Source organism: Coturnix japonica, chromosome 8 (assembly GCF_054131305.1).
Source record: "Coturnix japonica strain WE chromosome 8, WE-NBRP24, whole genome shotgun sequence".
Lineage (NCBI taxonomy): Eukaryota > Metazoa > Chordata > Aves > Galliformes > Phasianidae > Coturnix > Coturnix japonica.
The window spans coordinates 31,255,541-31,281,745 of record NC_140670.1 but is presented as its reverse complement, the minus strand read 5'-3'; the positions used below and the strand labels follow the sequence as shown (position 1 = coordinate 31,281,745).

At 41.2% G+C, this 26,205-nt stretch overlaps 1 protein-coding gene across 2 annotated transcripts in view; it reads right to left on the bottom strand.

The window, feature by feature from the left end:
- Positions 1 to 4,524: 4,524 nt before the first annotated feature.
- DOCK1 (dedicator of cytokinesis 1) overlaps positions 4,525 to 26,205 on the bottom strand; it is a 225,924-nt gene continuing 204,243 nt past the window's right edge. For both annotated transcript variants that reach the window (XM_015867551.3, XM_015867552.3), the window contains exons 49-52: positions 21,873 to 22,071; positions 17,428 to 17,581; positions 13,845 to 13,990; positions 4,525 to 5,862 (exon numbers count right to left, since the gene is read on the bottom strand). In XM_015867551.3, the coding sequence (XP_015723037.2) occupies positions 5,767 to 5,862; positions 13,845 to 13,990; positions 17,428 to 17,581; positions 21,873 to 22,071 (595 nt within the window). In that variant the 3' untranslated portion in view covers positions 4,525 to 5,766. The remainder of the gene's footprint in view (positions 5,863 to 13,844; positions 13,991 to 17,427; positions 17,582 to 21,872; positions 22,072 to 26,205) is intronic.

Genomic DNA, 26,205 nt, shown 5'->3' with positions numbered 1-26,205 from the left:
ATCATTGTTTGTAGGAATGATGGCGAAAGAAAAGCCAGTTTAAATTGGGATTACAGTGCTGAGGGAGTGAGAGCACAGCCATAGGAAAACCAACGCGGAGAATAAACACAGAACTTGGAAGAGCAGCAAACAACAGGAGCATGCACAGAAATGCCTTATCTATAGGAAAACAGTGTCACATTTGATTTTGTCTGTGCTCTCCCTCTGTGAAAGACTCCCTCAAACGCCGATGACGCCCTCTGTTTCCCTCTGATGGAAACTGGCAGGAGGCCACAGCTCTCAATAATAGCACAACAAGCATCTTTCCAAGCATCTGTTAAGCAGCCAGACCTCCTGGTCTGGAAATGTGTATGAGAGTGATGATGCTTATTCTGGGTGATATAATTAATTACGAGTACAGTCAGAGGCCCTCGAGCTTTGCTGTATGGTGCAATGCAAGGAACTGGGCTCTGCTTGTGGTGAAGGCACTTCAGCCATGACCGGTGAGGATCAGGGCACACTCACAACCTTTGGGGACCAAGCAGCCTCAAAGCCTTTTCAGAGGCATTTGATAGGAATCATCTGAGAAAGAAAATTCCAACACAATTTCAGTTTCTTGCACTTAAAGGAGAAAAAAAACCCCCAAAACATTGGAAGAACCTCATGGAAACCTCAAGGCCAGGCTGGATGGGGCCATGGGCAGCCTGAGCTGGCACCTCATTTAGTGGTTGGCAGCCTGAACTGGGTGACCTTTGAGGTCCTTTCCAAGCCAAGCCTTTCTATGACCCTATGAAATAGTGTCCATCAAGGAGCCTAAAGGTCTGGAAAAAATGCTGATATGGGCGGCTTATTGAAATCTGCCCTGGGCTCCAACTCAGCGGAAGCTCATAAACATAATTAGCAATTTATGCAAATGAAAAATAACCTGTTGGTAAGGAAAGCAAAGCTCTTCCACTGAATCCAAAGCATTAATATGCTACGCTCGGCATCCCTCCATTTATGTTCTGCAGCTCTGCAACACAGTTTGGGCTGCAAATATTTAAGTTCAACAACACAAGTGCCAAACCATGCAGTGAAAATCTGAGTGAATGGCCCTAACAATACAGATTCAAACCAAAGCAGCAATGTTTCACCATCCATAAAATCTCTGCAAGTCTGTGATGGCAGACTGAGAGTTTGGGTGGCAATGAATCTTGGATGGTCAGCTTGGATTTTGAAAGCCATCCATCACCACGTCACTGCAGCAGGATGGCGTGAAGGCTCAATGCAAAATGGGGCCATGCAGAGCCCGAACCCCATGGGGGGGCTCAGCACACGTCCTCGCAACGCACTGGTTCAAAACCAGCTCATTCCAATGGGAAATTAGTTATTTGATTCAGCAGTTTTGTTGGAATACAGCACTGTCACCCTGGAAATAAATAAATATAAAGGTCTGTTTTTTGCTAGAGAAACCTAATTTTTGTTAATTATTTGTGCCTGCAGAAGGCATATGACAAAACCAGGGGAAATTACAAACCCTATAAATCGCCCCTGTCAGCAGCTGGTCAGTTCCCATACAAGAAACAAGTATTTATACCGAGCCACACATCTCTGCATTACCAAGAACAGGTCAATTGCAAGCCTGAAATTCAGTTTAGATCCGTGAAAAGTACAAAAGCAGAATGAAAGGAAATTGAAATATTCGAGTAGCTCGACCTCACAGTTCCCATAACCACATTAATGCTGAAAGCCAGAGATACAGGAAAACCCTCAGCGTTTCGGTGTTCCACCTCACACCTGCACGTATTTAGCCCTTTTTGCACAGCCGTACACTGCATGTACTACAATTTATTGCTTCATCACAAGGCAGGGTGGAGAAATTGAAAAATGCCTTATTTGGTTTGTGCGGGGGGTGGTGGGCAATCACAGCAGAGAGGTGAGCAGGGCTGAAGCGTGGTGACTTTCACGGCTGATCCTGCGTATAAGTGAGTGCTTTTCACTGAATATAAATAAGTTGAGCAAAATGCAGGTAATTTATCAATGCAGTATGTCAAAGGACATATTAACAGTAAGCAAACAGCCAGAAAGATGTTCTGAGTTTACTTAAAAATATCACACTTTTTTTTTTTTTTCTTGCGAGAATACACACAATTTAACCAAGAGATTCATGATGGGGAGGAGGCAGTGAGAAGCTGGAAAGGGCATCCTGCTCACTTCCAGCAATGCAGCTGAAAGGCAGCAGGGGAAAAGGCTGCAGCCCAGCATAACATGCTGCTAACACAAAGACCACATCCACCACCATCCTCACCTCTGTGACACCTAACGTCACACAGCTGGAAAAAGCTACTTCTGCCACACCTTCCTCTGCTTTCAGACTGAGGATAAAGTGCTTTTTCCAAACAGCTCTAAAAGATATTTCAAAGTCCAACGCAATACGACAATCTCCAGATGGAGCAAATGATGACTACAGTTAGATACTAAAACTGGCATACATACACTTATATCTAAAACAGTTAGCTATGCAAGAAGTCTCTTTGCTTACTTCACCTGATTATGTCCAGCATTCACACAAAACAACAGTTTAGCCAACGGAACCTTTCTAAAAAGAGGTAATTTGTGAGCATCCATCATGGGACAAATGGCTTCAACGTTACATTGGCTTCTTGCACGGGATGGACCCCAGGAATTTCACAGCAACTAACACGAGAGAAGTGAGAAACTGGGCACCTCAACAAGTCAATGAAATAAGCCATTTTGCATTAAAAAACGCGTGTTTTGAATATATGCATCTGTATGTACAAATGTATACACATGTATTCATATAAATGTGTAACACAGAAACAACACCTGACTCAGGTTTGGAGACGATCCTGCTCCTCCCCAGCACCAGCCATCCAACTTGTTGTCTTCAGGAATGGGAGTTCAGCCTTTAGTCTAATTCATCCATATTCACTTTCAATCCCTTTTCTCTGCAAACAAAGACACACATCACAGATAACACTGGTGAAGAATAAGACATGCATTAAGACACAACTGAAGTTAAGGACATGCTGCAGTCAGAAATCTGCGGTATCACCAGAGACATCTTCAGTAATCAAAAATGTCAATTAGAAAAAGTGGCTTAAGAACTGACCTTTGCATTGAGCTTCCCGCTGAAAATAAATCTGATTAAAAAACAAACAACTGCCTCCCAGCAAAGCTTTTGTGGTACTGCATGGGACTGATGAGAATTGACATGTACGCCTGTGGAAATTATCCTCTCAGTCATAAGCGAAGACTTAGAGAATGAGAATTAAAGGCTCCTCAACGTTATTAAAGGACCGTAAGTTAACTTTAAGTGAGTAACTATAGGTCAACTTTCAAGAGCCTCTTGTCCTTACTATCACTGTAACCAACAGTAGGCAGTTTCTTGGACAAACACGCCTCAAATTTTGTGAGTACATGAGAATGGCAAAGAAACTGGGAGAGACACTACTCTGGGTAACATTAAATCATCTTATTTTCCTGTATTTTCTCATATCAAGCTCATTGACATGAGCTGAGCTTTGCTGCTGTGTCACAAGAAATTCATACCGCATTTGGATGTTCTGCTGCAGCACCACTGGAGGATAAAGGAAGACAATATACTGTAGGAAAAATAACAGCCTTTGCAGGATTGTTCATTGCTTAGAGACTGTAACTGAATTAGGTTCTGGATTTGCTGAAGTGCGTTTTTACAACACTTTGAGGAGGGTAATGATTCGTTCTGGCTGGGTTTTATACCACTAGAAGCCTAGAAGCTGTTAGATTGAAAAAAATGGAGACAATTTGGGCCTGAAAGTGAAGCTGAGAATCTGATTTTCAAGCCCTAATCTCAGCTTGTGAATTTGTAAAACATACATACGTAACAGATTTAAAGTGTGTAGTGCAAGGCCGATTTAAAACTGCAGCTCTTGTTTGAGAAGTGTTGCAGGGCCAAACTGTAACAGCTGCATGAGCACAGGAATTTGTTAAAGACGTGTGAAAACAAACACATAATCAGAAATACAGCTCATAACCATTCAATTAAAGGTCCATGTGAAAATCTCTTGTTGACTTCAGGATGTGAATGGAACAGGAAGGAGGAAAACTCACCAGCATCCCAACACAGTCTTCAGCACAGTAACAATATCAGCATTTAAACTGATTTTCAATTAAATTAATGACTTACAGAATTAATGTTGTAGTACACCGTTGATCATCAACAGAAAGAATCCTTCTCAGCTTGCTTCTCTTGAAAGGAGATTATACCAGTCCCAAAACAACTAGGAAAGGTAGGATCTGTAGCAGTTAATTCTGATAGCTCTCTCATTGCAAGAAAAGCATTTGTTTAGCCCAGAGTTCCAAGAAGTTTACAAGCAATATTATGAGCACATAGTTAACTAATTGAGCCACTCACAACCATTACAACATTATCACTTTGCTGCTGTGTAAATCACGCTTCTGCCTGTTAACCTACAAAAAAGAAGCAGAAGTCGGCACTTCAGTAGCCCTGCACCAAGCACAACAGTGCAGGAAGAATGGAGAACCCCAAGGAAAGGCACTCAGTTTCTTAAGACAAGTTAAAATAGTATTTTATTTCTTTTTGAGTCAGTGGTATATTTAAAACAATCTACATTAAGAGTATAAAGATTGTAGATAGCAAAAAAACCAAAAGTGTGATGACAATAAAAAAACTACAGTATAAAGTTAGTTTCCTTCCTCCCTCCCGACGCCCCTCCCCAGCACTGCCCTGTATTTTTCAGAGGCCAATAACTGCAAAAAAAAAATTAGCTTTTTTTTTTTGTTTGTTTTTACATTTTCAGCAATTAAGAAATTAAAAATACGTAAGACATTTTTTGTAGGTACATTAATTCATTATTACGTGAAAAGCAGGCAGCATAAAAATTAAAACACTCTAAAACCCCATCATATATACACATTCTGTACAGAATGATGGCACAAGGACAAAGAGATTCCATCCAGTTCACCCTAATCCACATGAAATATTACACATTCAAATGAAAACAAAAGCTCTTCTCTTACTGAGGATTAGAATGACCACAAATCTATCTGTGTACTTTGATTCTTTTCCTATACGCTCGTGCTCACTCACGGCTAAGAGGCTGTCTTGGGTTACCAGCTGATCACACAGAGGACAGCCAACTGAATGAAAATGTAAACGACTGGTTTTAAAAAGGCCATCAGCTCTCAGCTTATTTATAACACGGAAGAAATGAAAACAGGAATGACACAAATAAGCTGTGTCTGATTGCAGGGCCTGGAGATAACTGTTATTCGGGGAAACCCTACCACAGCTTCTCATTATCACAAAGCCTAATCCAACGTGCATTAAATTCACTGTGAATATTGCCATTGATTCCTATATACACTGAGATTAGGTACAAAATAACTCAGTTCATTTTAAACTCCACAGCTACCTAAATGCCTTAGGTACAAAATATTCAGTTCCTACCTTAATCTCCACAGCTACCTGCGGGCCTGAAGTTATGCAGAATAAGAACGAGGGAGGTTTAGGAAGAGGGTGCTGTCAGTTGGTGAATGCCTCCCGGGCTCAAGTAGAAATGCAGAATCCTTTCAAGTTATGGGAGGAAATATCCCCGGCAAGGGGGTTAATGTAGTGGTGTTTCCGAAACACTGCTAGAAGCAGATTCTTACCGAGTTAGAGTCATTGCACTAAATGTTAGATACTGCATGCCTGAACGAGGTAAACATGATATGCCTTAAAATACTTAGGGAAACAAATTGTTACAGCTTTATCTTTGGAAAACAAAAAAAAAGCTTCTTTATTCACTGGACAATCCCCGAGTCAACAGATGTTTGCTTCCGAGTTGTCTTTGGAGGTGGAGGTGGGGGGGTCTTGCTGGGCAGCGGAGGAGGCAGGTGCTGGAAGAAACCAATTTTGAACAAGCCATGTTATCAAACAGTGGATTTCAGAGACACTTCTCGGTTCATCTAAAACTGAGGGGGTAAATCTGTAACCCTCTGATTTGTGAAAACTTCTCAGAACTCGCTGCTATGAATACTGAATGTGCTTGGCCATTAGCTTAAAATCTACCTTTTACTTTTGACAATGAAAAATCTCTCAAGGGTTCATGATTAATTAGCTCGGTATTTCAGGGAAAAAAAGTCTCTTGAAAGCATTTTGCAGGAGTTTATAAATCCCCACTTAATAACATGATAGAATATTGATTTCTTGGCCCATGTTGATTGTCCTCGGCCCCTACGCACCACAAAGCTTCAAAGTTATGGCAAAGAAACAGCTTCATTAATTCTCCGTTATTTTTGTATTTTGCACATTTAGAACCCAAATCATTCTTAAAAACATCTCCCTTAAACTGATCCGGAATTTGCAGCTTGCTATTATGGCGTCATATTTTAAGTGTTCAAAATAGAAAACCGGGCTGTTCCGACATAAATATTTAAAATCACTTCATATATTATACAACAGAACCAGAACACCCTCGGTACGACTCACCGCCTAACTGAGCAAATAATGAAAGAAATATTCATGGAAATTAAGACTTTTTTCATCAAGTTCAGACAAGAGAAAATCTGTTTAAAAAAAGCTTGAGAACACTGCGATTTGCTCACACACTTTCATACACCTACTTCGACTTCAGTTAATGTCTTGAGCAAAATAACTGATGATATCCAACGCACTGTAAGTGGTATCTGAGCAATGGATAAGCCATGTCAGAGTGCATAAAAAATAGTCTTGTTTATAGAATCATAGAATGCTTTGGGTTGGAATGAACCTCAAGGATCATGAAGCTCCAACCCCCCAGCACAGGCAGGGCCACCAGCCTCCACACTGAATAGCAGCCCAGGGCCCCATCCAACCTGGCCTTGAACACCTCCAGGGATGGACAGAGCATCCACAGCCTCTCTGGGCAGCTGTGCCAGCACCTCACCACTCTCTGAATAAAGAACTTCCCCCTGATATCCAATCTAAATCTTTCCTCCTTCAACTTCAAACCATTTCCTGTTGTCCTGACATTATCTACCCCTGCAAAGAGTTGCCTTAGTTCCTTTACAAGATACCCAGAGTTGCTATCCCAAAAGATGAATGGTTCTGGGTGATGCCAGGACATCTCTCTTTTCTCTGTAGCAAGGCAGAATAAGTACAGACAGTCTCACAAGGCCCCTGCCATGTACTGACTGTGAAACGTCACAAAAGTGCAAGAATAGATAGAAAGAAGCATCTTCAAGGCAAATGAATGCCTTCTTCAAAGTCATCTTATAACACAGCATGAAGTTACAAATCTATATCAACTACCATTTAGACATAGGCTAAATAGAAAGAGAAGGCTGCACACTGGCAGCCAAGAAGACTGGACTTCTGTTGGAATATATATTTTTTCCTATCCTGACTGAAAGGAAACGTTTTCCATACTTTTTCTTGCAGTTTTCCATATTCTTCTGGCAAACAGGGATCACAAACTGCTGCAGGGCAATTGTGCCCAAACTCTTTCCTTCCATAGCGGTATCGCCCAGATGAGCAGCACAGAGCACATCAGGGTGCAGACACACAACACAACAGCGTGCAGACCATCTTTCTCTCCATTTCTGTGGCCTCTACAACTGTGGTAAAGCCAGTACAACAGAGTGAATGCTCTCACCTTCATCCCTGAATACAAAATGCTTCTTTATCAGCATGGCAAGCAATCCATTTCCATCTGCTGCTGGATCATGACCAAGAGCAAGGAGCTCTCTGCATGTCACCTGCTACCTGGCATGTTGCTTTTGCTGTCCCAAAGGATAAAAACATCAGAAGAGACTGTTTGCTTTGGCCTTTGGCTCCCTGTTGATCAAGGGAAACTTCCTCCTCATCAACAAAGACAGGAATTAATCTATTTGGTGATGCAGACTTTTGCATTCGCAGCCCAGCTGAGGTTTACACTCTCTCTTTTGAAGAAACAACCAGATTATTAGAAGCAGAGCTGAGCATGAAAAGGGCACCATGCAATGAAGGAAAGCCCTGCTGAGTAAGGGTTTTGAAGAGCAGACTCAAAGACATACACAATTTACTTCTGACTTGCAGTGAGGAGAGGGCACAACGCTGTCTGAGACAGAGAAGCAAGTAAACAGACTAACGTGAAAATCAGACCAAATGAGAATATTATATCAATAAAAGAAATACTGAACTTTTTTTTCTTGAAGGCATAACCCCGCTGCTGGTCTCACCATGGTCAGATGGTGAAATATTGCCTCTACTTGACCAAATATTCTTCAGCTGGTACATTAAGTTAGCTTAGAATTCCTGCTGAGACGCTCTTTTTGAGTCTGACCGCTTATGCTATTTAACCTCATACATTTAACTGAGACCTGAGCATCTCAATATCTGTAAAGAAGTGCTCGGCTGGAACTGTGTATCCAGGCATTGGCTGTGGACAAGCTGTATGACAGTTCTGATGGTCTGCAAAACATCAGCGTGCAACATGCAAGAGCTCCCTGCAGAGAAGACAGTCATTTCAGAACGAAATAAACCAGCTGCCCCTCTAAAATATATGATAAAACATAAAAATATCATCAGCCCTCTTTTCTACTTTCTTATTTATCACCAGAAAGAACTAACTTTGCTGATAGCATCATTTGTGAAAATCCATTTTGAATTTAACTAAGAGTATATTGGCAATAATTCTCAATTCAATTAGATCACGGGCATTTCTCAAACAAATGAGTTCTTCTTATTGATCACAGAACAATCAAATTACCCCTGAAAACTTGCTTCAGAAGAATATATACAAAGCAAATACAATGAGAGTAAGCTAAATATATATGCTATAAATAACAAGCACAAAGTCTACAAGAGCTTAGATTCTGCAAGCAAATTAGGCAGAAAGAAATAACAGAGATAGGTAGATAATTATTATAATTGAATTTACAATTTCCATTAGAAAGTAGGATAAATTTAGCACATGTTCATTTATATTATAAGCTACCAAGGAATATATTAAGTAGGACGTGTAATGCTCATCAGGGCAACATTTGGGGAAATTAGCACCACTAAACTTGCCAGTGTGGAATTGGTGCACTCCAAGTGCCAACAGATGCTTCCTTTTACCCACCGCAGTCATAAATGTCAGCACGTTTCCCCCCTACCATTAATGCAGAGCTCAGAAAGCCATCACTGACCTCGTGAAGTCCATTCTGCCACCTTTCCACCTAGAAACTTTGAGATACAAAATGAAGTTTCCCTTGATTTCACATTTAATTAAGAACCGCTGAGCCGAGTTCACATTTATACTACAGTTGTTAATTGTGAACCCTCCCCTTCCTAAAACACGCCTTTACTTTCTGACAGGGACAGAGACTGCGAGCTCACGTTCAAACCTATTTCGGTCAGACTCCTTGGCTCACGTGTACCTCAGGGCAAACTCAAACCTTATGTAAAAGGCACATCTGCAACACAGAAACAAGCTGTTCCTTCTGCTCCCAAAGCTGAATCGCTCCCATTTGTTTGTTTTTTCTTCCAGCTACAGGGAAAGATTGGGTTTAAAAACATTTGTCTCCGTTCTCCTCCAGAAACAGAGGACGTTACATGTCCAGAATGCCATAAGAATCAATTAAGAAAGATGAAAATACATCTGTATATATATATATACACACACATATATGTGTGTATATACATATACATATATATATGTATATATACACACACATATATACACACACACATATATATGCATATATACACAGTATTATATATATGTATGTATGTATGTATGTGTATATATATATATATATATATATATAAAAAATACTGTGAAAAGGCAATGAAAAATATACGAATGTGTTCTATTCTTTTTTCCAATCAGAAAATATTGTTATAAAGCCAACAAACAACATTTGAGTCCCACAGACAGCCCTTGCAATGCTGGGAAAGAGATGCTTCTTGCCTAACTCTTCTGCTTTGCAATCAAAAGGCCATTGCTATGCTGAGCTGTGAGATGCAACCAAAGACACTTTACTTCGAAGGAACAAAAGACCTAATCGGGCCATAAGCAGCATAAACGAGATGTAAATAGGCAACAGGGGGCTGTGCAAACACTTTCATATACTGATTTCCAAACAGCTCCTTCATGCTGACATCGCTGCATACAGGATGGAGCTGAGTCACCTGACAGCAGCAACTTGCTTATTTAACATCTGCAGTGAGAAGTAACACAACGTAAGCTCTTGCAGGAATAACACTCCCATTCTAAAAGATTAATAATGTGCTGGCTAAGGGAGAATCAGCATTAACTCCACTAATTTAAACTGAATTATAGACTCTTTAAGTTAATTGACTGCTTGAGAGCAAACTGCTGCAGAAAATACCACAGGTAACAATGTAAAATGACTGTTTAAACTCTGCTGTCATATTTCATCTATGGCTGCTTCGTTTGACTTTGAATCACTGCCCTAACCCACCCCTGATGAAGAAAGCAATTCATAGAATCACAGCATGGCCTGGGTTGAAATGATCATCTCATTTCACCCCCCTGCTGTGTGCAGGGTTGCCAACCATCAGACCAGGCTGCCCAGAGCCACATCCAGCCTGGCCCTGAATGCATCCAAATGTCCCTCTGCAGAGGGAGGCCCTGGTACCTGCTGAACATCCCACTGGAGGATGGGCTTGAAATGGCTCTCATCTCCAGCAGCCAAAAATAACCATCACATGGCAAGTCAAAAACAAGTTAAAGAAAGACTTGTTCTTCTTTTGTGAGCACATGAGATTATCCCATAGGAAAATAACTTCGTGGTATACCTGGTGTAGTTTGCTTTGCTTCAATGCATCATGTTCTATCCATCATGATCTGACAGTGACAGAACAAGCGAGAATGGCCTTAAACTAAAAGAGGGGAGACCAGTAAAATGTTAGGGGGAAACTCTTTACTCAGAAGGCAGAGAGGCCCAGGTACAGGCTGCCTAGAGAAGCGTGGGTGCCCCATTCCTATAGGAGCTCAAGGCCAGACTGGATGGATGGGTAGCCCTGATGCAGTTGTTGGGATTGGATGGGTTTTGAGGTCCCTTCAAAACCATCCTGTGATTCATTCTATGACTCTGTGATCATAGAATCATGGAATGGCTTAGGTTAGAAGGGATCTTAACAATCATCCAGTTTCAACCCCCATGCAATGGGCCTCACACTGGACCAACTTGCCCAAAGGCCCATCCACCCATCCAGCCCCTTGAGCTCTGACAAGGATGGGACAGCCTGTCCCAGTGCCCCTCATAGTAAATAATTTATTCCTAAGATCTATTCTAAATCTAAATAACGAAAAGGCTTTGGTCAGAGTGTCTGTTACTTTCACTCCTTCCAACTTCTCCAAAGGAGAATGCCAGCAGTTGCCCTTCCACTGCCCTGGGTCCAATTCCTGGCCCACTTTTAACCAGCGCTGGGGCTCCCAGGTGGGATTTGAGTTCCCCTGCAGACTCCACCAGCCCCTGCTGCTCTGGGGAAGCAAGTAAGAGGGGAGGCATTAAGGAAAGAAAGGGGACCTCTCAGAAAGCTGATGGCAACCAACTGCACACATTGCTTCGTCACCCCCACCCTCATCACATGTACTGCCAGGCTGGTGGAGGTCACCCCATCCAAACCACCAGCTGATGCTCAGTATGTCTTACAGCTGGTATCACAAATGTAAGAGCTGCTTTGTCTATTTTCTTTGAGTTTCCCTTTTTGCTGTGAATACTAAGCAGGCAGTTGATTTATATGCAAGGGTATGGATGAACCCATAAAGAATGAGAAGTGCCTAAAGGAATCCCTTGATGTAATAATAATCCTTGCAGGAGTTGCAGGCTTCTTTTTTATGTTCCCATATATTATTAAGAACATTTTTAGCAGAACAAATCATACAGTGCAAGAAAATGTATATATGGGTATCATCGTTAACAATGAATAAGAGGACAATCTGATAATCATAATTAGATGATTACTGGGATAAAAGACTTAAACAGACTAAGCTATGAGTAGACTCCAAATAATCTAAGCCTACAATCTCAGGCACTACGTGACACTCTGGCCTGAAGTTTTAAGTATTTCTTGATGAATTTATCAATGCAAGTTTCGGTTCACTAAAGCGCTTTTTTGTTTCCTCCTTCTGGACTGCAAGGCATCTAAAGCAAAGCATGTAATCATTTCTTATGCAAAGAAGGAAATCCAATCCAAATGCTGCTGATATAATATTATCTACCACATTTTTGTTTTTTTAACTCATTTTTCTTCACTGATAAAAACGAGTCTCGTTTAAAAGATCATCAGTTTACTGGGCAGAGAATCATAAAGTTATGAAGGATGTAGTTATTTGAGCCCTGAAACACAAAGCATTGAGAACTGCCCACTGGGATTTAATCACAGCAGTTATAAGAATTTACTCATCCGGTCTTTCAAGTCCAGCACTGTCGTTTTCTTTGTGTTCTTTATAGCTTCTGTCCTACAAGCTTGATGAAATAAATGTGCAGAGTAATATAGACCTAGAAACTTCTTCTAAACTTAATTCTAACACTTTTACCTGTGCTTTTGTGACAGATGTGCTTTACATTCAATTTCCAGACTTGGAAACTCTGTTATGACCTTGTCTTGGAAAGTTTCTAAGAATGCAGATGCTGAAATCTTGGACACCTGTCTAAGGAGATACCACCTTTATTTGATTAGGTTTCTAAGGATGCTCAAATCCAGAGCTCCTCCATCAGTGTGTGTTAATTGGTGGTGACTACGAGGGAGCTGGGCTTGTTCAGCCTGGAGAAGAGAAGGCTGCAGGGTGACCTTATTGCAGCCTTCCAGTACCTAAAGGGAGCTTATAAACAGGAGGGGAGCCAACTCTTTACAAGATGAGATAACAGCAGGACAAGAGGAAATTGTTTTAAGTTGAATATTATGGGGAAGTTCTTTACTGCAAGAGTGGTGAGGTGCTGGAACAGCTGCCCAGAGGGGCTGTGTTTTTTCCCCTTTTAGCCTGAAAATACTAAATTCCTGCTAGTACACAGCTATGGTTTTAAACAAGGAGAAGGCCAGAGTAGTGCTCTGTGATGCACTGTGATACTGAACATAACTGATTTCTGCAGATTTAACACTAAATTCCTGGCTTTATTTTCTGTTGAGATTAGAAGTGGTTTCCCTAATCAAACCATTTCCTGAAAAGCAAATTACTCAAACCAATGATGAACAGCAGAGAAATCCTCAAAGACAACTCTACAAAGAACAGTTATTACCACTGAGAAGCTTTGAGCAAAAGAACAGCTTGGCCAAAGTTACACGTTTCAAAGTCAAAGAAAGGAACAGCTCTTTAAACATATTTCTATCTTCAGAAAGAAAATTAGCAGCCCTTCTCAAAAGTGCAGCTTAAAAAAAAGACTGGATTGTTTCTAAAAGCTTCCAGGATGCAGGAAAACTGCACTGAAAAACAGCGTATTTTGTTCAGAAAGCTGAGATACCGTGCTCATGATGAAGAACGTTTCTGAGCTCTTTCCTCAAAGGGAGCGTGCATGTTTGCCTCTAGGAAACAAGTGGCAATTGAATGCTGACAAAACACAGCTCCAAAAGGGAAAGATGTCAGCTACATATTTTATTTCCTTCTCTGAGACAGGATTGAAAGGCTATAAAAACTAACTTGCTGCTGAGACTATATCCTGTCAGTTTAAGCTCCCTTACCAACATATCTAAGGACAGTTTGCTGAATCTTCTCCACCAGAATGAACCCAACTTTGCACCTCAAATCTATCCCAATGAGGAACATTGCTCCTCCCTACTCCAGACACCTGTTTTTAGCTGCAGAAACCTTTGGCTCTGCTGCTGTCCACTCACAGTTACACTTTGTGTGCCATTAAAAGGAACAAAGCAAAGAAAATGGCAGAAAATGATCGCTGCCTTTGTGACTCACCCGTTGATGAGGGGGAGGGGATGTTGTCGGGCTGATCAAGTCTTGACTTTCCATGAGGTTCCCATAGTCAGCCATGCTTCCTTTGAGAGGCAGAGGAGGAGGGATGTCGGCCAGGTCGGCACTAGACATGCCATTCAGCTCCAGATCTGCAAAAAACACCATTTGGTTAACTCTTCAATAACTGCAGAATCCAAAGATCCAGACTATGTCTGTTCTAACAGCACTGCTAAAAAGAAAATGATGAGGTTGATTCCCCATTCCTGGAGACTCTTAGGGCGAGGCTGGATCAAGCCCTGGGCAGTGTGATTTAGCTCTGGTGTCCCTGTTCATTGCATGGAGTTGGACTAGATGTCCTTTAAAGGTCCCTTCCGACCCTATGGATTCTTGGATGGGGCCCTGGGCAGCCTTATCTAGTATTGAATGTGGGAGTTGGTGGCCCTGCCCATGGTGAGGGGTTTGGAGCTTGATGATCCTTGAGGTCCCTTCCAACCCGGGCCATACTGTGATAGTGCTGCACAGAGAATATCTTCCTCTGCTCTGTGTTGCCTCCATAATTCTCTTCAGTTTGTGAAATGAGGGACTTCAAAGGAAAAAAGAACAAGTGAACCAAGTGCCCGATGAGGGGGATGTATGCACTGTGGAGTCAGTGTTGGGCTCATTTTTAGGGTACACTCAAAATACTTAAACAATTCCCTCTTTTTAACAAACAATGACAACAGATTTCCATTCAGATGGAAGTCACACTGAAATATACACAACTTGGCAAATATCGTTTTCCCAGCTGTAAGTTCTGCTCTTACACATTGTACTTTAATAAACAGCAGAAGTTTGGTAAGTGCAGTGAAAGAATAATTGAGCTAAGCTTTATTTACTTTCCAACAGTAAAATAAAAGCTTCTTGTTAACAGAATGCACAAATGAAAGCCTGTAATTAACTACATCTCTCTCAAAAAAAATTCAAACTCCAGGTAACTGTAATAAATGAGAAGTCATTAGTTGTTGAGTAAATAAACGCACGCAAGAAAAGGCACAAAACATTTATTAGTACTGTTTGCTTGTAGAAAATTCCCTTTTCTTAGCTGATAAATCCTAGCAGGTATGTGCTGTAAAGGGGAACAGCCTGAGGGATGATAAAGTTTATTGAAGCCTGAGTGATACATATGTTCCTGTGTAGAAATCCACCCACGGAGTATTCCAGGGTAATTCAGTCATTTGAACGCAGGCAAAACCCAGTGCGAGCTCTACGAGATGAGAAACTTCATTTATCTTTTGATCAATTAGGGTGAGCGTTTTCATTTAAGGAACGAAGAAAATATCATTTTTATTTTGCTGGAATGATTTGTAAAACCACTGGAGGACGTATTTATTCAGATATGTTTATTGCAAGGTTTCTATTGATATCTTATAAAAGTGCCCTTTTATTATTCTCTAACACGGCCTCTCACCAACACAATTTAACAGCAAGGCTGTATTGATTTGTCACTGAAAACTGTAATTTTCATCCTCCCTTTCACTCAAACTCTCACATCAGGAACAAGAATATTTTTCATCCTGGGACTGCAAACTTACAGAGGTTTCTCTTATATCAGGCTGAACAGCTGTGTTTGTCCTCCAGGCCCTACACTTCTCATCTCTTTTTCCACTGCTTCTGTTTCTCATCCTTCCTTTCCTACACAGAGGAATTCTCCACTCCACTTCATTTCTATCCATACGACTCATTCAAAATACACGTTAACAACCACCAGGGAGGTGGTTGAATCACCATCCCTGGTTATGTTTAAGAGCGGTTTGGATGTGGTACTCGGGGATATGATTTAGTGTAGGGTTTTTAGAGTCAGGGTACTGGTTAGGCTGCGGTTGGACTTGATGATCTTCAAGGTCTTTTCCAACCTGGGTAATTCTATGATTCTATGAATGCAAACAGCAGTAATTTTCACTGTTAAGCTTTAAGAGGATCTACTTGCTCAAAACCTGTTAATTCTCTCTCTGGAAGTTCTCAGCCATGGTTTCTGTTTTGCTTTCATTATTCAAGGCGTTTCATCAGACTTCGATGGTCTGAATATTTATTCTTTACTGGACAGGTGCCACTGAGAATCTCTTGGAGCTGGCAGGAGATCAGCTGGATGACTTCTTTTCATCTTAACCTAATGACCAAATTTTACACTCCATTCTCCTAAACTGCCTGCTAACAAGCAAGCAATATTACTTAGCAACCCATTAACTGCTTTTAGCCAATTTGTGCACCCAAGTAACTTTTTTATCCTCGGAATTCCACAGAATTTCATTGCTGAAACTCCTCCAGCAATTACGGACAAGTCTCATGGATTCTGCACTAACTGACTTTATGTAATGCACCTAAAACTCAAGTAAATAGATGTAAATATTCTCAGACACACACAAAAGTTTCAGGTACCTTTTTAAAGGAAGAGATTAAGTTGGTGTTAATGAATTATGTATGACAAGAAACAATCTCAACCAAGGAGTATTTTTGTGACAGGAACGCAGGGATTTTAATTCTCTGCCTTTTTGGTTTACTGACAGTTTTCAGCTACTGACGATATAAAGAGAGTGATGCAAACACCTGTTTGGGGTGTTTGGCTGAGCAAAGGTTGCACCGATTTCCATTTGCTTACCCCTCTTTCACAATATCTTTGTAACCAACAGCTTCAAACCATTTAAGCAGAGCCAGGCGCCATTTAGAGGACAGTTCTGTTGCTACAGGCATGTGGAACACACACATTCCTGCTCACAGGACATCCATCTGCAATTGGCAACAGGAACTTTCCAAAACATTTCTTATTCAAGAGAAAAGGATTCAAGTATCAGAAAAGCACAAAAAGATAAAATGACCTTCATTAAACAAGAACCTTTTTCTTGTCATCTTTTGTCCTCTTTGCTAACATTTAACCTGCTGTATTAGAATGTGGGTACACACACCAAATAGATCATTCATTTTTCACATACCAGCAAAAGAAAAGACTCCGATTTTGGAGAACAACACTATGAAAGAAATACGTGTTTCATTACACTCAGATTTGCCACAGGGTTTCCTGAGTGTGGAAGCAAAGGTATGATCTTCTACAGAAAACCTAAGAGATAGATGTCAATGTCAAAAAAAACCCACCCAAACATTAGAAAAGACCTTTATTTCCCTTGGCTTATACTTAATAAATACTAAATAAATGCTCCTTAAAGGTGCAGTTACATCAGAAGGCTATTTTTCTGATTTTACGCTATAAAATATCAAAAATCCAATACAGAACTGAGTTCAATGCTGATTTCTGACAATTATTAAAAATATAGGTAATTTTAAATGAATGACATCAGTAAATGAAAGTGAATGTTCCCAATGCAATCAATTTTGCTTTTGTAAAATGCTTAAATAACTTTTACTGGCAGCAAATGGAAAGAATGGGAGGTTAAGAGCTAAGCTGTCCTTGCTCCTGCGTGCCATGTTCCACAGTGATGCTAAAAAGAACTGGAAGAACTCGGCTCCAAGTGTGATGCTCAATGTGATGCTCAGGAAAAGCAATTCCCCAAAGGCAATTATTGTGCAAGACAATAAGATTTAATTAAAGACTTACTTGACTGTACGCTGAAGGAGAGTTTTGTCCGTGGAGTTATGGGAGGTGGTGTCACTTGGGAGCTGGAAGGTGAAGGGGAAACGGAGAAACGCCTTTCACTTGACATGACATTTAGGACCTGGCTTTTTGGTCTCTGTGGTCTCAGTGGGCTGATCTGCATGGGGACAAAATATGACAATATCAGTAGTTTCACTATAGCATGGCACACATTCTTTTTGAATGATTTTGTCATTCCACCCATGACAACAGTGAAGGAGAAGAGCACTGCAGTACTTCCTTCTGTTTCCAGAAAACAAACCCTAGAAGGGTTTGCACTGGCTGTGTCACTGAGACCCTTCTGAGAGAAATGGCCAGAAACAGGCAACTTCTCTCATTAACCTCAGTTTAACCTTTCAGAAGTTTTCCTGATACTAAAATTCAACTCCCAAAGACTCCAGAGGTTTCTTTCAAGATCCTTTCAAGTGTATTTTTAGTGGTAATTGCTTTCTCAGAAGTATAAACCTGTAGAAAAGCAATTAAGAGAAATGTATCAGCTAATCAGGAAACCCACAATGAGAGAATCAAGACAAAAAATTAATTATAACACAAAATCAAGTGTACAGGTTAACTTGCTTTATGTCTATGGTGAGGTGCTGGCATAGCTGCCCATAGAGGCTGTGGATGCCCTGTCCATCCCTGGAGGTGTTCAAGGCCGGGTTGGATGGGGCCCTGGGCAGCCTGGTCTGGTATTAGATATGGAGGTTGGTGGCCCTGCCAGTGCTGGGTGGGTTGGAGCTTCGTGATCCTTGAGGTCCCTTCCAACCCAAGCCATTCTGTGATTCTATGATGACTTTTAACTTGTATATGACTGACCAGCTTGGCTCCCTTCTTTAAGGTTCGCAGTTCTGCTAGGAAATATGAACTCTTTGGAGACAACGGATCCATAATGAACCCACTGCTATTTCTCTCTTTTTTTTTTTTCTTTTTTTTTTTCAGTCTAACAAAAGCAAGATCAATGGTGAGCAATGTTAGATGTCACTAAATCAATAAATGTACAGCCTATTATTCTGATTACAAACATAAGCTTTCAAGTGGTCTGTTAAATACCTGGCTTCAGTGTTAGATTTGCTATCAGCCTGCAGAATCAAAGAACTAACAAAGAGAATTTATGTTAAAGAAGTTCATGCGATACTTAAAAGAAGATATAAATCTCTAGAAAACTATAAAGACATTACTGATGATCTTCACATACCAAAGGCGTTTAATTTATCTTCTGATAAGATCAGAGTACTACAAGATCTCTGTAATTAGGGTTTGGGTTTTGATCAGTCAGAAAATTCATTCCAAGTACAGGAAAAAAAGTATTTAAGCCACATGACTACACAAAACGGTTCCAAATGCTGCTGCTTAAGGAAAAGGTAAAAGCTTGATGAGGTAATTCTGCACAATTGTATAATCTTCTCATGCTCTTGCAGCGAAGATTCATTTAATTGGATAGAAGTCAGTTCCTACATAAGAATGTCTACCATAGCGATAGAAATACTCATGGCATTGGACAGCACCGTATTGAGGAGAGCAGCTGATTACTGCAATCAGTCCTACATCCAAACTCACTACAGGTTCTCACTTTGCTTCAGCTGTGTCAGTGCTGAGTGTGGTTTCCCAGGTGGATATGTATCCTTCAGCATCACCTCAAGCTTCCTGCTTCCAAGGTCCTAACAGAGGAACCCAAATGCCTTTACCTCTCTAAAGCACAGCAGTACCATTGCTTTGGGAGCAATTTCAACGTCAAAAGAGGGAACTTGCACAAAGCACAGCTCATAGGAGTAGAACAATGGAAAAGTTGAGTTCTTACTTATAAAAGATAATGATTTCTCTCCTATATTATTAATAGGGAACATCTGTCTCCTGAGTGCAACAGTTTTAACAGCAGACAAATTCTGTCTTTAAGTTACTTGACGTTATCTGTCAAAAATTCCTGGTGACAGCGAGGGGAATTGTCCAATCACCATAAACCAATTTCAAACGAGTTTCTTCTATCTGCCTCTCTAGAGAAAATGATCCACATTGACACCGATTAAAATTTGACGTGGTCATTTAGGAACTCTTCTAGTCTGCAGATACTTAAAGAGCAATGCAAACTCTGGTTCATATTACAGGTCTGTGGATTTTAAGAACCTCAAAGTAACTGTGAGTAACTAATTATGGCATCTGATTTCCCTTCAGCTTTATAACCAGGGGAAAACTGCATGTAGTCATGCACTGAGGGCTCTTGACTAGAGAAGGAGAGGAAAATTCATGCTGGACTTTGCCCATTTCTTTCCTCAGATGACAGACTGGAGAGTCTGTGAGAAGCAAGCAGTGTAACTCAGATCCTTGTAGGACCATTCCAACTTAGGATATTCTGTGATTCTAAGCAAACAAACCTGCCCTTGGTAAACTGGTTGCTTCCAGTCACTTTCTTGTCTCTCATGTGCTTGTAAATGGCTTCCAGGTGGGATGCTCTGCGACAAGGGTCAGAGATAAGGTGTTTGGCCAGAATGCAGTTGCCCTAATCACCTTGCTTTGCCCTTCCCAAATCCAGATGCAGTCAGCATTTGTATTTTCTCAGTCATAAGCAACTTAATGCAACGCACAAGACATTTCAGAGATGACAGTGACCTTGCAGAGACATCAGCTGGCTTTTTCACCATCCTTGGATGCCTCCCATCTGGTCTCATGCACCTGTGCAGATCTAGCTGAGATGCTTCAAAACAAAACCTTCTACTGTGGCTTGTGCTCTTTTCCCACAGACTCTGCTAGTCTGTGCAGGGATCTGGGGGGAGTGAATGTGCTGCTGCTGCAATCACAGAACAGCTTGGGCTGGAAGGGGCCTCAAGGATCATCAAGCTCTAAAGCCCCTGCTGCAGGCAGGGCTGCCAGCCTCCACATTTAATACCAGTCCAGGCTGCCCAGGGCCCCATCCAACCTGGCCTTGAACACCTCCAGGGATGGACGGGGCATCCGCAGCCTCTCTGGGCAGCTGTGCCAGCACCTCATCACTCTCTTGGTAAAGAATCTCCCATTGATATCCAACCTAAATCTTCTCTCCTTCAACTTAAAACCATTCCACTTGCCCTGCCATTATGTACCCTTGTAAAGAGTTGACTCATCTCCAATGTGCAGGTTTAGTCAAAATATGACTGCTTCAATGTTCCTAATATCTCTAGAGTAGAATACATCGTGTCTTACAGAAACTTACAGAAACTTACAGAAACTGATGCAAAACTTATTTGCTCTCTGCAAACAGGCTAGTAATTATAGCAGAAATATCCACTTAAACAAAAGAACTGACCCAGAATTTACAGAAGTCAATGGGAAAAGTGTCACTGACTTCAAGGAAGTTTGGGCAAAAAGCCTGTGGGATTCACAGGGATTTTATGAGGTTCTGTTAAGCTAGCAGAGAACCTATGGCCATATCAAACAGAATCAGACTGGAGTCTTCTATGACATCAGGACACGTATCTGAGAAATGAAATCATTTATGGATGGAGAAGGAGTAAAATGCAGGAAACAAACAGAGGAGCTATGGCTGAGCTTCTAAGCAACACTCAGCTATAAAACCAAGCAGACGGACTCAGAGGATCCAGTAATCGGAGGCAGAGAGACAGTGTTCCCAAAGACCAACATAAATGACAGAGCCCCCCAATAAAAGACTCAGAGGAATCAAAAGTTGGCTCTACAACTACATGTGCAAGTCTTTAAAAGAGCATTACATTTATTTCTTGAGGGCATGTTTTAAACTATTGGCCTCCAAAGAGGTGCCCAGGCAGAGATTCTGAGGTTACGGGTAGTTCATGAAATCCCTGCTCCAGCTTAGAGCAGACTTGCTTTCCATTTCAGAACTAAAACTTCTCAAGTTCCCTAAGCCTTCAGGACAGTTGCAGTGAATTAAATATACGCCAAGAAGAGAAGGCTTAAAAGAGATATGCCCTGTAGTTAATATACTTATACACAGCTACCGGTGGAACTGCTTACGATTTTCTGCTTAAAATAGCCTTTCAAGAGCACGTAATTCCATGCACGAAATGACCTTGTAACATCTCCACCAAAAACCATCTTGCTGTGGTTGGCTGAAATATGAGAAAACCCATCGCAATCTACTGGGATACATCAATTCAAAAGGTTGCTACGAAGGTAGCATTATTTTCCTTCAGATGTAGCATCCGAATCTCTCACCAAATGGTCACACGTAGCTTTTGGGAAGATTTTTATAGTGCAAACCTTGATTTCTTTCAATGCTGTAAATAAAGTCTGTATGTTTGATTCACTATCAAACACATCAGCCTCAGAGCACATTCCGTTACAGTCATTTTTTGTTTGAACGTTAAAACTAAATTAAAACTAAATTGGAAATATCGACATTTTTACTTAAAACCAGAAGGAACAGCGCTCAATATTGGGTAAAGCTCCATGTTTTACATTACCGTTTCTGAGAGGATCACTGCTTCAGACTGCTGCAGAGAAATATCAGTAGACTTAAATTCTTTATCGAATATTTCCTGATGCTTGCTGTTCCGTTTCTCCTTCTTCTTTTCTTTCTTGTCTTTTTCTAGGTCATCCTTGTCCAATTTATCTTGAGATCTGGAATGCATCTTTTTTGGCAAGAGGGGCTCGAGCACAAACCTAAGGAAAAATTGTAGCTTGGATCAATAAAAAGCAATTTTTAAAAAAGCTCATTTTAATTTTCATAGTCCCAACAGTCTCACTTTGGTTACAGATGATTCCCTAATCCAGTAAACGTCAACTGAGAGAAAAGGTGTGGGCAGAAGGTCACAATAATCATAACTGTCTCCGTTTACAATTGACAGCAGAGCTGCTCCAGGACCAATAACAACAACTTCCCTGCCCTGTGGTGTATTTACTGGTCCACAGGGACACAAGCTCCTGAGTTCTGCTGCATGAGGTTTGTATGAAAATGAGCTCTGAATTCAGCACACCCATGATATGCATAGTGGCACAGCCACAGGAGTGCTAACAGAGCCCAGGAATGCCAGTGGAGATCAGCACTGCGCAAGGAAGGGTGGAAACACCACTCCTGCTACCTGAGCTCCTTGGACAGTCTGTGTGACTACAAATAGCGTTAAGGATTTATTTTAAAATAATTAAAAAAATAATAAATGGCCAAGTCCTCAAATTCCTCCTGGACAAGCTTTGTTGTTGTTATTAAAGGTATTTTTATTCCCTAGAAGAAGGTTAACATTTGAGACACCGTTTTGCAGTGATGTAGTGAGAACACGCACAACACAAAAAGCTTTCCAATGCTTGTAACTCATCCAAATTACAGCCTGTTTTCATGGAAGAGCAAAAAGCATCACACCATTCACTGCACTGAAGTATGAAATGTAGAGGTATAATTACACAAACAATAACCATTCCTGTCTGTAATAAAATAGTGTTAGGATATATACTGACAGAGGTATGCACAGACAGACTCACCAACGACACACACCGATGGGGATGAGATCATAGAATGGCCTGGGTTGCAAAGGCCCACAGTGATCATCCAATTCCCACCCCCTGCTGTGTGCAGGGTCACCAACCAGCAGCCCAGGCTGCCCAGAGCCACATCCAGCCTGGCCTTGAATGCCTGCAGGGATGGGGCATCCACAGCCTCCTTGGGCAACCTGTGAACAGTGCGTCACCACCCCCAAACATTATAGAGAACCTCAACTGTGATCATGCAGGCAGACAGCAGAAGCCAGACTACTTTCCAAGGAGTGGCTGCTCCACACCTGCAGCCGTGTGCTCCGAGTGTGCAAACACATGCAAGGCTGACACACCACGACCTCCATCTCTGCAATCTCTACAATACACAACTTATTCACTTCAAAGATAAAGAAAATCCTTAGGGGCTTCATGAATTTTTCAAGTAAAACCTCTTGTATTTAAATAGCTTTTATATTATAGTGGAAGACTTCTAAATCATATCGGAGCTCTTTTCAGTTAATTTTTTGCTCAGTAATTTAAAGGCAGCTTACTTTAATTTCAACTTTTAAAGACTAGCTTCAATAAAAGGCAAAAAAGACATTTTGCTCTTAACTAGCTAAAATATTCCTAGCTAAAGCTTTCTAAAATTCATACTAAGTAAAAACGGTATTAAAAGCACAACCCAGTTAAAGTTACACCAATGGACTTTAAGAGCACGCCACAAATCATCACATGAGAAAAAACCTTAAGAACAACAACTGAGGAAAGTTAAAAACTTGTTAAAACTTGGTGCTTATTAATTGATATCAGGAAAAAAGTGGTTACAGAAAGGGTTGTTAAGCACTGCAATGGGCTCCCTGGGGAGGTGGTTGAGTCACCAGCCCTGGATGTATTTAAAAACCATTTGGATGTGGTGCTCATGGGCAGGATTTAGAAGAGGGCTGTTAGACGTAGGGTAGGATGGTCAGGTTGTGGTTGGACTTGATAATCTTTAAGTTCTTTTACAACCTGAGCAATTATATGATTCTATGATTAATACTGGAGCATTGGGGTGCAACAACAGCCCCTGAGCTGCTACTCATATAACCAAAATCACAGGAGCTGGGAGAGAAAGCTTCAAGCTTAGCTGTTAGAGCTCCTTATCTCACAGTGTCAAAGCGCTCCAACAAACACCTTCTGTCTCAGTCTACAGGAAGGGGAACAACTTGCCCAGGGCTGCAAAGCATGTCAGTGGCAAAGCCTGGATCTGAGAGCAGCCATCCCAGCACAGTGCAGTTATTTTAGCTGCCTGATTTGTGCACCCGGGCTGTTCCTGCAGTGCTGGATTGCAGTGACAGCCACCCACGTGTGCCCCTGCCTTGCGGGCAGCTTGCAGGTTTACAAGAAGAATTGCCATTCTTCACACAATGATTAATTGCTTCCCTTCTAGGCATTACTATTATTAGTACTATTAATTATTTGTACGCAGTGTATCAGTGACAAAAATGGGCCAGCATGCCATGCTCGTACTGGAAGTATATGAGAACTTTCAAAACACTTGGGTGGAATGCGACTCCCCTTTGCCCAGCTGGTGCTGTGAGTGCCTGCATCCACGCTCCAGCAGTCCCACTTTGAGCAGTGGTTAAACCAAAGGTCTCTCTTTAAAGTAAGAGGTTTATTTATACGTAGAGCTGGGAGTTGTAGAACACATACTATGTCAATGTCTGCTTTGAGTTCTTATTGTTAAAAGGCTCTGAAATCTGGGCCAGCTGGGAGAAGGCATAAAATACAAGTTGGGTGGGTGATATGGGCAAGGCACTGTCAGCTCCATTTTTAATTACTTTTCTTAGATCTATCTCCAATCTAGGAAGAATGTATCTTGAAGAATGGGCCAATGGAAGGTAGGAAAGGCCTGATTATACACCCAGTCAACTTTGGGTAGGGACACCACGTAACTCTTTCCAAGTGAGGAGTGACAAACTACCCACAGCATTTTGATTGTCATTTGCATTTTAGAGCTCTTTCATTACCATTATTTAACTGATGATTTTTCTTCTCCTGCTCCACTGATCAAACAAATGAGCATTTTTTTCATGTCTTCTAAGTGATGATCTGTGTTAGCTACATATTCTCTACATGTATTACAGCTGCATTACCCAGGCGATCAGAGCAGGAGCTGAGCTGAACTGTGATCCTTGAGTTTTGGTTTTATGCATGTATTGAGTGGACTCATGAGATCCTCAAAATCCCCTAATTGACACCTACTTAAACTGGGATGGAGATGAAAAAATTATGAAAGAAGCATTCAGTGGAGAAAAAAAATACACAGGTAATGATTTTGAAGGGAAAAAGGGAAAGAGGCAGGAAGGAAAAGAAGTAAAGATGAGGAACAGAAGAGGAAAAAACAATTTCCTCCTGAGACAAGATGAAGCTGCCCAGTAACACAGGATGGTAGGCATGCCAGAGTTCCAGAAAGGCAACTTCCAAAGCTGAATAAGTGAAAATGCATTACTGGCTCTGCTGTCCTAAGCTTATATAAACATGATTCACTGTGCATGTGTTACAGAGGGTAATGTAATGAGATCTGAACCTCACTCTGTTTGCAGTTCATTCCCAATGTGTACATAAACTGTTTGTAATCAAGGTAAGTATCGTGTTGGTCCTTGGGTGATGTACTTAATTTTACTTGATACTTTCACTCTCTAGTCAGGTAATAACTTCCTCTGAAGGTACACGAGAGGCACTGATGTTTCCAGCACATCTCTGCAAGTTAGCAGCCCTTCAGGAGGCTTTTACAACACTGCTGCCTTGGTCAAATATTGAGTTTCTGGATTGTGAATATTCCTGGGGGGAGGAGGAGAGAGAAGGAAGTTCTGAGGCTGTGTGGAAAGCTCAGGAAGAAAACAGATTATTTCTTCTCAGGGATGTGACTGCGAGACAGGGCTTATCAACAGAATTCCCAGTTCTCATGTGAAATATCTTGATAACTCTTGAAGTACAATCTTGCCATAAGCAGCTTTCCCTCTGGCAGCATGGGGGAGAAGAAATGACTGAGCAGGCAGCTAATCCCTTCCTTCTCCTGAGCCTCACCTGTTTACTGCTACAAGACAGGCTGATCTCACCTCATCAGGTACTTTGCAAGCGATTGGTTCCAAACAATTACATTCCCAATAGTTCAAAACGAGATAACTTACCTCTTGTTCTGTTGGTGATTTTTGTTGAATGCCTGGGGGCTTTCTTTGAAAAAGTACCAAAAGCAGCATTACATTTATTTTTGTTTATATACATATAAATATATATGTATATGGAGAGAGAGAGAGAGAGAGAAACATTTCTATCTTTTTCTGTTGG